At 38.0% G+C, this 16,733-nt stretch overlaps 1 protein-coding gene across 3 annotated transcripts in view; it reads left to right on the forward strand.

The window, feature by feature from the left end:
* LOC102908374 (zinc finger protein 120-like) overlaps positions 1–16,733 on the forward strand; it is a 73,752-nt gene that overhangs the window by 8,645 nt on the left and 48,374 nt on the right. For 2 of the 3 annotated variants that reach the window (XM_042262894.2, XM_076553243.1), the window contains exons 2-3: positions 9,703–9,829; positions 10,030–10,090. In XM_042262894.2, coding sequence (XP_042118828.1) covers positions 9,703–9,829; positions 10,030–10,090 — 188 coding nt within the window. Of the gene's footprint in view, positions 1–9,702; positions 9,830–10,029; positions 10,091–12,166; positions 16,150–16,733 lie in introns of those variants that run through there. The other variant, XM_016008149.3, reaches the window with a different exon arrangement.

A 16,733-nucleotide genomic window follows, 5' to 3' on the forward strand; every position in this document is an offset into this window, starting at 1 on the left:
ACAATATCTTGTCTATTTATATTTGGCAGATTGAAAGAAAATATTCTATTTATCCTATATTTGTGAGTTTAAGATTTCATATCTAACTTATCTTTTATCATAACTAGGGAAAGTTTTAACTATCTAGTCTTCAACTACATTAAAGACCTCAGAAGGGTGTAATGTTACCTAAGTAAACAGAAAGTGCATTGTAAGCAACTTCCAAAAGTCTAGAATGACAGAGACAGCTGGCCACCTGGACAGTCACCTAAAGTTCCTCTGTAACTTTGGGGCATCCATCTTCAGCCATATAGGCCTAGAATCTCTCAGTCTCTTTTTCCTGTGTCCTGTAAAATATCTGGCAGTTTCTTCTGTGAAGCAGGAACCTGAAGGACCATCTCATCTTGCAAAGTTCAGTGGTCAGCTTCCTATGGCTCCTGAATGTCCAGTCGATACAACATTTTTGTCAAGCAGTCCAGGCAAGAACAGTTTTTTGCCAAAATGGCTATTTTTGCAAAGAGAAGATACACTCCATATGTATGGAGTGTCTTTGACGCCCCTCTTTCTCTTTGAAGTAAATTGGTGCTGCCAGGAATAGACATGTCTCACTGTCCAGAAAGTCTAAGTTTTTAAAACATTTTAAATGTCATATTCTGTAGGTCTTTGAAGTGTTTGAAGATTACCTAGTTATCTGAAATATATCTATTTATACCTAGAAAACTAAACTAACATGACTATAAGATTGATTATCATAGATGATTAACTGTTAACCTGTATTTCTTAATTATCCATTACAATTGAAATCAGTTACATAAACACAATACCTTAAACAAGAGTAGAAATATATATAAAGTATAACAAAATGTTTCTTGGCCAAATGGCTATTTTTGCCAAGAAGAAGATAAACTCCATATGGAGTGTCTTTGATGTCCATCTTTCTCTTTGAAGGAAATTGATGCTGCCAGGAGTAGACATGTCTCACTGTCCAGAAAGTCTAAGTTTTAAAAACATTTTAAATGTCATATTCTGTAGGTCTTTGAAGTGTTTGAAGATTACCTATCTGTCTGAAATATATCTATGTATACCTAGAAAACTAAACTAACATGACTATAAGATTGATTATCATAGATGATTAACTATTAAACTGTATTTCTTAATTACCCATTACAATTTAAATGAGTTACATAAACATAATACCTTAAACAAGAGTAGAAATATATATATAAAGTATAACAAATTAACTTTAAATTTGTATTAATAAACTAAAATCTATAGCAATTTAAAATAAGTTGCTCTTTATAAGTAGATTCAATAATCTACCCTTTCATTCTATCATATCTATATCCTACATTTCAATATCATATCCCCCTTTCTTCTTTTAGAAAGAGATTGACTATGACCAATAACAATTTGCAATCAATAATCTAAGCAAAGACAAACATCTATAATCCATTTTTTTGGGAATGTGGGCATGGTTTTCTAGGCTACTTCCTGCTGATAAAGGGTGCTGTATTCTTATGGGGATCCTGAGAAAATTAAGAATTACAGTCAAGTAAATCCTGACTGGACTTGACCTGACTGGACCGTGATGCTGTATTCTCTGAGCCAGTTGCCTTGAAGCTGTTTTTGGATGTTGATCATCTGGGCCATGGTGTCATCAGAGACCTTTCAGGGGGTCTTGGCTGGTCAAACTATATTAGCCTGGAAGCAATCCACAGGTTCTCATCTTTGTGGAAACAAAAGCAGAACCTCTTTTCCAAAGCAATATATCCTTAGACACATTTAAAATATACATATTGATTTAACACAGCAGCTTTTACATTGAAATGTCTCTCTGCAGTTAAAAATCCCAAAGACAATATAATCCAGACTCTCTGTATGATTTCCATCTTTATGTGGCTTATTTTTTTATATTAGTTTTACTTTTTCTTTAAAGACTTTATTTTTTTAATTTTCTATTTCTTTATATAACTGTCTATATTCCTTTTCTTTCCTCTTCCAAGCCTATGTACATTTTTACATACATTGTAAACTAAAGTCTTATTCCATCTGAATCTGCCCTATTGTGAACCTGTAATCCTTCTCTGACCAGGAGAGATTTTAAATTGCTAAACTGCATTTTGGGGACTGAAACAGCAACCTTGGCTACTGACTCTGCCCATTTCAGCTTTTTAGCCTGGCAGAGCTAGCTCACCTCCTGCTTTGGGAGCCATGCTGTTTGCTGACTGGGAGGCAGTGGGTCTATGCTTCTATCAAAGTAGCATGTAGCCCAGAAATCTTTTTTTCCCCCCTGTACTAGCAAAGGCTAAATCCACCATGCAGCGTAATGTGTGTCTTGGAGACACCTCTGTGTACTGCAGCGGGAATCCGCCATGCTGTAGGTCAAGCCCATGTGCCATGAACCTGCCATCCTATAGCTCAAGTCCACATGCCATGGCGCCTTTGTATCCCAGCTTTCCTGAGAGACGTAACTAGGAAGCTGCTCTTGGCTCTATTTTAGAACCCTTTTTTAAAACTTCTTCAGGTTTTGCGTGGAAATTCTTGCCGCCACATGTGGGTGCCATTTGTAGCTGAAAATTCTTCTGTGTCCTGCCCAGTCCACAGCCGCTCAGACCCAAGTAAACACACAGAGGCTTATATTAATTAAAACTGCTTGGCCTTTAGCTCAGGCTTACTACTGACTAGCTCTTGCACCTAAACTCAGCCGATTTCTGTTAACCTGTATGTTGCCACATTTTCCGTAACTTTACCTGTGTGCCATTATATGCTGCTCCCTGGACAGCAGACTGGCATCTCCTGACTCAGACTTCCTCTTCCCAGAATTGTCCTTGTCTGTTTATCCCACCTATACTTCCTGCCTGGCTACTGGCCAATCAGCATTTTATTAAACCAGTGTACAAAAGCATTATCCAACAGAAGTGGATGTACAAATTGGAAAGGTTAGCTTGAGCCAATGACTATTGAATTTCCAATTAGGCAACTCTCCTATGCAGATATGTTCAGTCCTCCTTGGCACAGTTATGTCAACTCAGAGGGTTGAGAAATAGGACATTGACTATAACTCTGTGTCAGGTTACAGATTTCAGTGGCCTACATGTGCATATGGGCAAGATCAATTATTCTCTTATTAATGGCATTTCCTCTATTAGAGAAGGGCCTACATTTTTTCAAAGTCAATATAGCTAAGATTTTTTTTTAATCTTAAAAATAATTTTTTTATCATTTTAAAACTCAATTATTGGTATCCCTTTTTTCTTTTCTTTTTCTTCTTCTTTTTCTTTTTTTCTTTCTTTCTTTTTTTTTTTTTTTTTTTTTGGTTTTTCGAGACAAGGTTTCCCTGTGTAGCTTTGCACCTTTCCTGGAACTCACTTGATAGCCCAGGGTGGCCTTGAACTCACAGAGATCCTCCTGACTCTGCCTCCCCAGTGCTGGGATTAAAGGCGTGCGCCACCACTGCCCAGCTGGTATCCCTTTTAAAATATCATTTCCCTTATATATTAATGCTCTAATTTCTATTTGTTTCTGTTTTCCAGTGTTTCTTTCAGTTTGTTTATATGGTGTATTACATTGACTGATTTTCATATGTTGAACCATTCTTGCATCCCTGGGATGAATCCTACTTGGTCGTGATGGATGATTGTTTTGATGTATTCTTGGATTCGGTTTGCCAATATTTTGTTGAGTATTTTTGCATCAATGTTCATGAGGGAGATTGGTCTGTAGTTCTCTTTCTTTTCCAGTGTTTCTTGGTCATAAGAATTTCCATTCCTTTTTTCTCAAGTGCTATTTATTTATTTTTTTTCTGTTTAGAGAAATGCCTTCTCTAGTCTAGTCTTGCCTCATAGTATGTGAGTGAGAATTTCTTTGAACACCTAATCCTGCCTCTGCTGCCCAGTGCTGGAAAGGCAGTCCTGCAACTCTTTCCAGGCTGGGCTCTGACTGGCAAGTGAGAAGAAAAAAATAGACCAGCTAATGAGCATCCTCCAATTTCTCTTGCTTTTATGGGGACTTACAATGAAGAGGGACTTATGTAAGATTGACCAACTTTGAAGCTGGTGTACTGACTGCAGAAAGGGATGGGCAGGAAGGAGGGTGAGAGCTTTCCTGTTGTGACAGTAGTTGACATTAGCAATGTGGAGTCAGGTAATCAATTTTAGATGATTGGTGAATGTCCTGAGTGGTCATTTCTTGGGGTCACAGACCAGAGCAATCAATCTGGATAAAGGACTAAACTTATTGTGAATCCAAATTACTGTACCTTGAGTTAGACTGTGGTTCTTTTGGTCAATGGGGTGACCTGGTCAGTGGTTCTTGGCCTCTGAGCTTTCCTGAGTATTGATTCCCTACGAATGGAGGCTCTACCACCCTGGCTATGGGAGGCTATAATGCTCATAATATCACTGTCCAGTGTATACACACAGACATTGTGTTTGGTGTGCAGTGGGAAGAGAGATTGGAAAACTGAAGGCCTGGTTTCTAAAAAAAGTTCTGAGTGTTGCAGTCCACATTCAGGTTTGTCTTATAAATGTTACAGATAGTTTTGAAAGTGGTAGAAAGGAGGTGATGAGGAAATCATCCTTCAACAATACATGATTAGAATGCTTTTATCATTCTGCTCCTGCCATCTACCATGTCGTGATTCAGTGATGTTTAGTTCCAGGAAACAAAAAGATTTTCTGAGCTGCAGAGGTTTCTCAGCTATGCGTGGTGTTGGGCAGGTGGACAGAGGAGATTCTGCATCTTGTGCCAGGATCCCTGTTGTAGGAAGCAGATTTTAAATTATTTTTTGATGTCATTTTGTAATTGAGTATCAATGGAGCTATGTTTAAACCACTGGGAGCATGAGGGGCTGTCGAGCCATGGCAGGATTTCAGGAGATCACCTCTGGTGGCAGAGAAAGCTCTAGAGCATGGGGCCTCTCTGGAAGGAATATCAGTAGCTTGAGAGCCAGAAACAACAGTTTAAGGGTCACTTTTGAGTTAGTTTTTGGAGAGTTGTGAAGTCTGTGTTTATTTAATTTCTATACACAGAGTCATATGTAGTTTGGTAACAATGGTCAAGATCACAGTTTTCCTGTCTGAGTTTCCTTTGCTCTTTTGATTAAAGCTTGACTCTCTCTCTCTCTCTCTCTCTCTCTCTCTCTCTCTCTCTCTCTATATATATATATATATATATATATATATATATATATATATATATAATATAGCTTTTGTTCTTGGCTTTTTCTCTGGATCCTCTTTCTTCCATCACAGATATTGTACACATTCTTGATTACTGTACATTTGTGTTAAGTATAGAATAACATTGTATCAATGTGTGTACTATTTTTTAATAATCCCATTGAGCATTCAAAGTGTTTCCACTTTGCATGTAGCTTTGGAATCAGCTTTTCTGTTCTAAATTGTTAGGGATTTTCTTCAGATTGTATTCAATTCATGCTGTAAATTGACCGTGTGCAGCATCTTAATATTGATGCATCATGTTCCCAAGAATTATTTATTTACTTATTTATTTGTTTAGGTTTCGTTGTGGTGGATAAAAAGGCCTGCTGGGCAGGTCGCTCAGCACATGTTCTTCATGGGGATGTCCTGAGTTCAGGTCGCTCAGCTTCATAGGGATGTCCTGAGTTCAAATCCTAACACCCAATTCAGGAGGCTCATAAGCTCTTGCTACATACACTACATACAATGTTTCTTTAAAAAAATCTGTATCTTGCATTTATTTTTAAAAGTTAGGAGTCCCACTAAACTCGAAGGTAGACAACCATAACATACTTGTCAAGGACCTAGTACAGACCAATGAGTTTCTGCTTCAGTCTCTGGGAACTCCTATGAGCCCTGCTTCCTTGATTCTCTAGTGTTTTATTCTCCTAATGTCCTTGAACCCACTGGATCCTACGGATTTCCACCCCTCCCACTCTTCCTCAGGGAGGAAGTTCCAGCTAATGTTTGGTTATGGATGTCTGCTCCCATCAGCTCCCAAGGGAAGCCTCACTAATTTGATTGGGCTAAGCACCAACCGATGAGTATAGCAGAATATTTCTCTCATTTCACTGACTTTTTTTTTTTTTTCAAGCAGTTGTGGTTAGTTCTACCCTAGGTCTCTGAGCCATTCAGTTTCCAGTTTCTGCCCATTCAGTCAGTGTTTGGCATGGCTTCCTCTAGTGGCTTGGGCCTCAAGTTAGTCCAGTTGTTGGTTGGTAGCTCTCACAAGCTCTGAACCACCATTGTGCCAGCATATCTTGCTGGCAGGACAGGTGTAGGTCAAAGATTTTTTTGCCTGGGTTGGTGTCCCAGTCCCACTGCTGGGAGCCTTGCCTGGCTAAGAATATGGCCACTTCAGGCTTCTGTATCCTCAGTTACTAGGAATTCCTCACTCAGGGTACCCTCATAGATTCCAGGAAGTCTTCACTGCACTAGGTTTCCACATTGCCCCAGAAATGCTCCCCTTTTCTAGTTTTCTTTCTGTGTACTCTCTTCCCCCTTCCTTACCTCCCCTACCTGATCCTTACTATTTCCATCCCCTCCTGCACCCATTCTGTCCACAAAAATCTATTCTATTTCTCCTTCAAGGGAGATTCATGTGTTACCCCTGGAGCCTTCCTTGTTACTTAGCCTCTCTGGGTCTGTGGATTGTGGCATGATTATTCCTTATCTAACAGCTAATGCTCACTTATAAGTGAGGACATATCATGTTTGTCTATCTGAGTTTGGGTTGCCTCACTCAGGGTGATACAGAACTCAATAAACTAGACATCAAAAAAACCCAAACAATCCAATTAAAAATGGGTTACAGATCTAAACAAACACTATTCTCAGCAGAGGAATCTCAAATGTGTGAGAAACACTTAAAGATATGTTCAACATCCTTAGATATCAGGGAAATGTGTGGGGGCCCACAGAGGCTCCCTAGTAAGGCCTTACTCAAGGTCAGAAAGTCTGAGGTTGCTTTGTCCAGCAGGGATCCATAATAGGATGATTTGGCCAAAGGCATGGCTTACAGGTATTTTGAAGGATCTATACTTATTGGTACTTTATACCTAGACCTTAAAAGGGGGAGGTCTTTTGCTTCTCCCCTTACTGATGTATAAAAGGCCCATCATGAATAAACTTGGGGCAACTGGGTATTGACCCAGGTCTCTCCAAAGCTATCTTGCATTTCTGTCTTTCTCTCTGTCTACATCTATATTTCTTCCGATTATTTCTCAATTCCTCCCTCCTCCCTCCAAGAACCCTTCAACAGGTCCCTGACAGAAATGCAAATCAAAACTACTTTGAAATTCCATCTTAACACCTGTTAGAATGGCTAAGATCAATAACGCAAGTGGCATCTCATGCTGGTGAGGATGTAGAGCAAGGGAAATACTCCTACATTGCTGGTGATATTGCGAACTTGAAAAGTCACTGGAAATTAATATGGGAGTTCCTCAGAAAACTGGGAATTCATTTACCTCAAGACCCAGGTATGCCACTGTTGGACATATACCCAAAGGACACTACCCTACCACAAGTACACTTGCTCAACTTTGTTCTTAGCAACTTTATTCATAACAGCCAGAAACTGGAAAGAACCTGGATATCCTTCAAGTGAAAAATAGATAAAGAAAATGTGGTATATTTACACAATGGAGTATTACTCAGCTATTAAAAAATGATATCATAAAATTTGCAGGCCATGGATAGAACTAGAAAAATTCATCCTGAGAGAGACAACCCAGACCCAGAATGACAAGCATTATATGTACTCACAAAGAAATGGATATTAGTTTAGTTATTAAGTAAAAGATAATCACACTACAATCCACAGACACAGAGAGGCTAAGTAACAATTAAGGCTCTTGGGGGCCACCTGGACTAAATACATTTTCATAGCGTGACCATAGCTGCATAGTGAACTGGGACAGAATGTAATTGATTGAAAAAAACACTCATAGGATGATACATATGAACACTTTTCTCTCATTGGTGGCTTTCTTTATGGTGCTTATGGAATCTTCAATACGAAGAGCCTTTCTAGAGGAAGTTCCTCATTGGGGATGTGATTTGACTATCTATAGCTTCACCTCATTTCCTGTCCTTTGTATCTACTTTCTTGTTGAAATTGATCAGTGCGCTTCCTTCTCTAGCTGTCATGAACTCACCACCATTATAGACTGTATCCCTGAATAATATAAGATACAGTAGAAGCAATTGCTTTTCATTGCTATGCCCTTAGGTTGCTTGTTTTTTTTTATGTATTTCTTTATTTTGTAATTGTTTTGTTTTTGTTTTTGAAGGCAAGGTTTCTCTATATAGCACTGGCTGTCCTGAAAATAGTTCTTGAGACAAAGATAGCCTTGAACTTAGATCTGCCTGGCTCTGCCTTTCATGTGCTGATAGTAAAGGTGTGGGTGAACATGCCCAGGTTTTTGATTTTTATGTTATTGACTGGTGAACCTGCAGTGTAGGTTTTTGTACACAAACATATGCTGTTATGCTGAGCTTCACCAACATTTTGAATTCTTAACTTTGTAGAGGATATCACTTTTTCTCCTTTGATTGCATATAGTCTGTACTGTCTGAGGTTCTTGAGTCATTGGATTGCAGAGGTGTGACATTCCTACAGCCTTTTGTTGTATGTTTTGAATTTTTGAATAAATATGAATGTTTTGCCTATATGCTTCTGGTGCTTCCAGTACTTAAAGCATGGACTCAGAACCTCTGAACATGGTTTATGGATAGTTGTGAGCCTCCGTGTAAGTACTGGCAACTGAACCCATCTTCTCTTCAAGACCAGCAGGTGCTCTTAACTCCTAAGTCATCTCTCCTGCCCTATTTTTGTTGTTTTTATTTTATTTTTTTTTACAATATGTATATATAATAAAGATTAATTAGTTAATTATGTATACAGTATTCTGCCTGTATGTATGTGTACAGGCCAGAAGAGGGCACAAGATTTCATTACAGATGGTTGTGAGCCACTATATGGGTGCTGGGAATTGAACTCAGGACCTCTGGAAGAGCAGCCAGGGCTCTTAACCTCTGAGCCATCACTCCAGTCCCTTTTTGTGCTTTTTTTTTAAATCTGGATTTACAATGCTTACATTTTCCCCTGTCCATCTCTAATGGGTTAAACATGTATTCTCTTTTAGTAAGATCTTAGTTAACACTTAGGGTTTCTGAGAGATGAATAGAAAACTGGAATGAATGCATATCTCACTGAAGTAGGAACTTCAATGAGAACTCTTTTTTGTTTATTTGTTTAGGTTTTTTTTTTTTGTGGGGGCAGGGTCCATATATGTACCTTTGGCTATCCTGGAACTCATTTCATAGACCAGGCTGGCCTCCAACACAATGAAATTCACTTACTTCTGATTCCTGAGTGCTGGGATTAAAGGCGTGAGAGAATACGTTCTTCTTGCCCATCTTCTTTGTAGTTAGTAATTGTTTATACAATTTCTCTGATATGTACTGAGTCCTGTTGATTTCTTATATCTCTCTGTAGGTCTGTTAATAGTCATTTCTCTTAGAAGGGCAAATTCTATTCAAAGAGCCAGGAAATTACATTTCTGAACTTCCTTTTCAGCTAAATTCAAAAACATCTTGGTGATTATATTAGAACTTCTCTGTCATGGAATAAGTGTAAGAAGCACTGTAATTATACAAATATATTGTCAAAGAAGTATACATTTACATTGTGATCAATATCTCACTTTCTCTTGTATACATCAATGGGATATATTAGAATTCAGTGACCTATGATGATGTGCATGTAAACTTCACTCAGGATGAGTGGGCTTTGCTGGATCCTTCCCAGAAGAGTCTCTACAAAAATGTGATGCTGGAGACCTACCAGAATCTCACTGCTATAGGTAAGACCATGAATTTTTCCTTTCAACTTTTAAAAAAGGAGAAAACTGTTTCTTGGTTATTGATGCTCTACTGTAATTTTGATTGATAAAGGTGAAGAATGTGGTGAATAAATCAGGTATAATTCTTAGGTTCACTGAATATAGTAACTTAAACTTTGCATGATCTTCAATAATATACATTTTCTGGTATTATATTTTAGGCTACAAATGGGATGACCATAATATTAAAGAAGATTTTCAAAGATCTAGAAGACTTGGAAGGTAATTTTCATGCTGATACAAATGTCCCACAAAAAAAAATTAATTTGTAGTGGAAGTTTTTTTAAACTTAATAAGAATTTATTTAGTCTTTGTGTCTTTCACATCATGACTGTCTTCCCCGCCCCAAATAAAACAAAATAAAATTTAAGAGAAAAGGGGAAAAAGGGGAAGATTTCCTCATGGAAGCTGAAGTATGACACAGTGAGTCATGTAGTAAACCCTTTATCCGTACATTTTTTATGTAGGCATTTATCACAAAGAATAATTGGTCTGATTCTAGGCCCCTGGTCTTTGCTGTATCACCCATGCTAGGCCCTCTGTGGGACTTTTCCTGGACATCTCATTGCTGCTCTGTGTCTTGGAGATCTTGCAGCTCTGGGTCCACAGGACCGATCTCCTCCTCCAGTGCTCTAGGAGATCACAGATAGGGTGGATATTGGGGTGGACCAGCTCATAATCCTGGTTCTGGTCCTGGGTACTTGCAGGGTTGCTCATCCCACCAGCTGTCCCCTGTATTCACCACCAGGGTGAGCTCTCCATCTCCCTGGCTAGCTCACCCCTTGCAGTTCTCTAGTTTTCATGTCCTCAGGGTCCATTCTTCATCACCTATACCTTCAGGGCCAACTCTACTGGGTTGCCCAGGTAAGGTGTAGGGGCCACTCTCCCGAGTGCTGCAGCTGATGAGGGGCAAGGACAGCTCTGCTCTTATGACCTCAGGGCCAGCTCTGCCACCAGCGTCAGGTATGTATGGGTAGGGGGAAGGCATCTCTTTCCTGCCTATGCTGCCACTAGAGAGATGAGTAGTGGGTACAGCTCTCCTATGCTCACAGCCTTGAGGCTGGCTCAACCTAAACCTCTGCTAACAGGGTTGGCTCTATTGTACGTCTCAAGCAAGGCACAAGGCCTGTTCTCCCACCTGCCTCAGGTGTTGATGGGAGGGGAGGACATCTCTCACCCACTAATGGCACCACTAGACACATGAGTAGCTTGCTGTGGAAGTTTTAAGGAAAAGCAGCAGTGTAAATGAGCACAGCTTTAAGTATGTTGATGATTACTAAATTGTCACAATACCATGTACCTCAGTGTCAGGTATTTGATCTCTTTTTGCAAGGCATTCCTCTGAGAAAGAAGACAAGGAAACAATGCCTTAACAGATACCACCACTTGAATCATAGCCCCATGATAGCTAGGCTGTAAAACTGTTAATCCATTTAGTTCCATAGTACTCAGATATAACAAAAGCCATACCCATTGATTAGGTGATAAGTACATTTCTAAAGCCTTCTAACACAGAAATAGTCTGTAATAAAGCTAATGTTATATACTTGTGGTGAGTTACCAAAGTTTAGTAAGAGGGGGAGTTTATAATAGTTAAGAAGATTGTTGTAGAAAAACCTTAATACCTGTACTATATGTCTTTGAGGAACAAAAAAATAAACTGTAAATGCAGTATGGAAACCTTTTATTAGGTATTCTGTCATTAATGTGATATCACATGTCATTCTGAAAGCACGCCATGTGTGCGTAAAGGATATGGAAAGAAGCAATGTACTTCTCTTTCCCAGAACAAGTAGAAGATATGTAGTAGTTCCCACTCTGAGTAGACTTTCTGAATGTGATATAAGTTTATAATTAGTTGTTTTTCCAACTTCATTGGAAATATATCAACAAACTCACATCAGATAAAAGCCCTGCTGCTACAAAAAGTGTGGAAATTCTTCTGTTTGTCCTGGTTCACATTGCAAATGTAGTGTGATTCAACATATAAAAAAATGTTATAAATGTAATCAGTGCGGTTATCAGCTCTGAATTCTTCCAGTTCTCTCCAATTATATGAAAAAGCTCATATTAAAAGGATACTATAAATGTGAGCCCATGTACTAAGGGCTCTAACCATTACATATATCTTAGACCCCATAATGATTAGGAACCCTATGAATTTAAACAATGTAAAACCTTAAGATCTGACTCTTCTTTACCCTTAGACCAAACTGTAAAATTAAGTCATACAGATAAAAACATTTATCAGCATAATGGATGTGGTAAAGCATTTACATGTGCCAATTATCTTCACAGGCATGAAAGAAGTCATACTGGAGAGAAACCCTATGAATGTAGTCAATGTGGGAAAGCCTTTTCACGACAGAGTAATCTCCAAGTACATAAAAGAACACACACTGGAGAAAAACCCTATGAATGTAATCAATGTGGGAAAGCCTTTGCATGCCACAGTTATCTTCAAAAGCATGAAAGAATTCATACTGGAGAGAAACCCCATGAATGTAAGCAATGTAGTAAAGCTTTTGCAGATTACAGTAATCTTAAAATACATGAAAGAACACATACTGGAGTGAAACCCTATGAATGTAATCAATGTGGTAAAACCTTTTCACAACAGAGTCATCTCCAAATACATAAAGGTTCACATACTGGAGAGAAACCCTATAAATGTAATCAATGTGGGAAAGCCTTTGCATATCATCGTTCTCTTCAAAGGCATGAAAGAGTTCATACTGGAGAGAAACCCTATGAATGTAAGCAATGTGGTAAAGCTATTGCATATTACAGTAATCTTAAAATACATGAAAGAACACATACTGGAGTGAAACCCTATGAATGTAATCAATGTGGTAAAACCTTTTCACAACAGAAGCATCTCCAAATACATAAAAGTTCACATACTGGAGAGAAACCCTACAAATGTAACCAATGTGGGAAATCCTTTGCATGCCATAGTTATCTTCAAAAGCATGAAAGAGTTCATACTGGGGAGAAACCCTACGAATGTAATCAATGTGGTAAAGCTTTTGCATATTACAGTAATCTTAAAATACATGAAAGAACACATACCGGAGTAAAACCCTATGAATGTAATCAATGTGGTAAAACGTTTTCACAACTGAATAATCTCCAAATACATAAAAGTTCACATACTGGAGAGAAACCCTATAAATGTAATCAATGTGGGAAAAGCTTTGCATGTTATCGTTCTCTACAAAAGCATGAAAGAGTTCATACTGGAGAGAAACCTTATGAATGTAAGCAATGTGGTAAAGCTTTTGCAGATTACAGTAATCTTAAAATACATGAAAGAACTCATACAGGTGTGAAACCCTATGAATGTAATCAATGTGGTAAAACCTTTTCACAACAGAAGTATCTTCAAATACATAAAAGTTCACATACTGGAGAGAAACCCTATAAATGTAATCAATGTAGTAAAGCTTTTGCACATCATAGTGTTCTTCGAAATCATGAAAAAAATCATATTGGAGAGAAACCATATGAATGTAATCAGTGTGGTAAAACCTTTTCTAGACAATATAATCTCCGAATACATAGAAGAACACATACTGGAGAGAAACCCTATAAATGTTATCAATGTGGGAAAGCCTTTGCATGTTTTAGTGGTCTTCAAAGGCATAGAAGAATTCATGTGGAAGAGAAACCCTATGATTGTAATCAATATGGTAAAACATTTTCACAACAGAAGCATCTCCAAATGAATAAAAGCTCACATACTAAAGAGGTCCTATAAATGTAAACAATGTGAGAAAGCCTTTGCATGTCACAATTATCTTCAAAGGCATGAAAAAAATCATATTGGAGAGTAAATGTATGAATGTAATAAGTTTCATAAAGTCTTTGTACTTCACTGTAATCCTTGATACCATCAATGAGTTCATCCAAGAGTAAAACCTGTATTGTGTAATCAATTTGTTAAAGTCTTTGTATATTATAATAGTCTTTGAGGACATGAAATAACTGCTACTGAAGGGGAATCTATGAGTATAAAGAATTTGGTAAGATCTTTAGCCAACAAACTTACATTTAGTTACACAACAATATTATGGTGAAAAAAAAAGCTGACACATGTCAACAATCTGTTCAAGCATTATAATGTCCCTCTTTATTTTGTTTGCACCCACAAATTCATGGACAATAGCTCTGTGGACTAAATTAGCAAGACAAACCTTTTAGATATCACACTTCTCTCCAATTACATGAAATAACTCATCCAGAGTAAAACTTTATGGAAGTGTACTAGTGCCTTTTCTCTTTCTGTGTGGTTTGAATGTAATTGGTCCCCATAAGCTCATAGGGATTTTCACTTTGTTGGAGGAAGTGTGTTAATGTGGAGGGAAGCTTTGAGAATACTTTTTCAAGGTTCACTCAGTGTGACAGTCAGTCCACTTCCTGTTACCTTCTGATCAAGATATAGCCAGCACCATGTCTGTCTGCACACTACCATGATCTCCACCATGATGATAATAGCCTGAACCTCTGAACTGTAAGCCAACACCTCAATTCAATGTTTTCTTTCATAATCTTTGCCCATGGTCATGATGTCTTTCCACAGCAATAGAAACCCTAATTAAGATACTGATTAAAAACAGTATTTGAGGCAATTTATAAAAGAGCTTAGCTGGGTGTGGTGGTGCACACCTTTAATCCCAGCACGCAGGAGGCAGAGGCAGGTGGATCTCTGTGAGTTTGAGGCCAGCCTGGTCTACAGAGCAAGTTTCAGGACAGGTTCCAAAGCAACACAGAGAAACCCTGTCTTAGAAAACCAAACATAAAAAAAGAACTTAATCTGGCTTATGGTTATGATCTTCATGAGAGAGGCAGGGCAAAGCTCAGAGTTCATGCCCTTGACTTGAAATGTGGAGCAGAGAATGGGAACTGGAGGTGGTGTGAGGATTTAAAATCTCAAAACTCACAATGAGTGACATATTCCCTCAAAAGGGTAGCATTTCTAAAATTTTCCAAATGGTACCAACAACTGAGAATTATTGTCTGTTTTTGAAGGCTACATGCTTGTTTTCTTTTACATGAACTAATTCATGATGAAGAAAAACTCTATGTAAGTTTCTAGATGCCTCAACCTGTGGGTTACAGGAATGAATGTTTACACAAGAAAAATTGTCATAAGTGAAAACATGTTTAACAATTTGTTTTAAATGTTTTATGTGGCTGGGTGGTGCTAGCACTCGGGAGGCAGAGCCAGGCAGATCTCTCTGAGTTTGAGGCCATCCTGGTCTACAGAGTGAGATCTAGGACAGGCACCAAAACTACATAGAGAAACCCTGTCTCAAAATGTGATGGACATGTGTCTTTGGATATATGCATGTTCTTGATGGTACCCAAGAAAGTTAGACCTTGTAATCTTCCTGAATTTCTAAAAGCAATTATAGAAAGTTGTGGGGGGGAAAAACCTCACCTAGTTCCTTGGCATGAGCTTGACTTAACTGGCCCTGTCTCTAGCCCTGTAAATATTTTTAAAGCCTTTATATGTCATCTTAACATAAGGAAATAGGGAAGAACTCATACATGAGGAAAACCCTATTCATGTGATTTAGACATCACAGTTGTCTTCAGTTTCAAAGAAAAAAACTCTTGTTTAATCTCCTTTTTCATCAAATGCTTGAAGCAAGTAAATTATTTAGCATGTGCACTCAAGTCTGATGGTGGAGATCACAGTATCATGGCTTGTGTTTTGAAGCTTTTGGAGTAGCTGTTGACGAATTCTGTATATATGACAAGTCCCGTTACTGAAGTTTATTTGGTGGTTCATACATTCATTTTCTGGCTTCTGTTCATCTATTGTGCTTTCAATTGGTAACAGGTATTGTTCTGCTGATGTGTATAGGATAGAATGCCCATCATCTAAGGGGTCCATTGTTTATGTAAGTATTGGGCAGTGTATGACAATACTTTTCAAGTAAAGGTGTCTGTGAAAGGGTGATGGATTGTTTTGTTTTTCATATTTTCACAAATTTCCTTCAGACATGGTTTGTGATCCAGCCTGGCCTGGATATCAGTAAACAGTCAGGCTACATTTGAACAGATGTTTCTCATGTGTCAGCCTTCTGAGTACAAGTCCAACAATAGAAGATGTGCCTCCAATGTGTCCTGTTTTGTCAATACTTTTTAAAACTGTTAATATTCAAATGCTTAATAGAAGAGAATCTCAGAAACATTAAAATACCTCATCTCTGTATTCAAAGTAGCATTTTCATCTATCTGGTAGAGATATAATAAAGTAGAATAATCAGCAATCAACTGTGTATCTCATAGTTTGATGTGCTATAGATATGTATATATTATTTGATGTTCCTACTTTATGAACCAATTTTTATCCACTTGGCACTCCCTCTTGAAGTATTGCCTCCTAAGGGAGTTATCTAGAGATGCCAGATAATGTCAGGGAATTGAGATTTATTTTAGAAAAAATGTGTGTGTGTGTGTGTGTGTGTGTGTGTGTGTGTGTGTGCTGATTATGGGTTTGTAGGGCATTGCAGACATGTTGAGACCTGAAGAAAACTTGAGAAAATTCTTTTGGTCCTCTTTGTATGGTGATGAAATCAGATTACCAGCCTTGCACACCACAGACATTTTTTACCCTAATGAAGCATCTCACTGGCACTTGACTATGATTAGTAGAGACATTATATCAATAAAATGTTATCTGTTAAAATTATAAACATTTAAAGATAGAGGAACACAGGATAATTTGAATAATGAATCCTATTTGCAGATGAATATGATATATTGCCATTTTTGGATTGTATTAGTTTCTTCTGAGAAGTAAACACTTGTTCATAACACTTTCTCAGAACCACAAATGAATTCCAGGGAATTG

Source organism: Peromyscus maniculatus, chromosome 17 (assembly GCF_049852395.1).
Source record: "Peromyscus maniculatus bairdii isolate BWxNUB_F1_BW_parent chromosome 17, HU_Pman_BW_mat_3.1, whole genome shotgun sequence".
NCBI classification, from domain to species: Eukaryota; Metazoa; Chordata; class Mammalia; order Rodentia; family Cricetidae; genus Peromyscus; species Peromyscus maniculatus.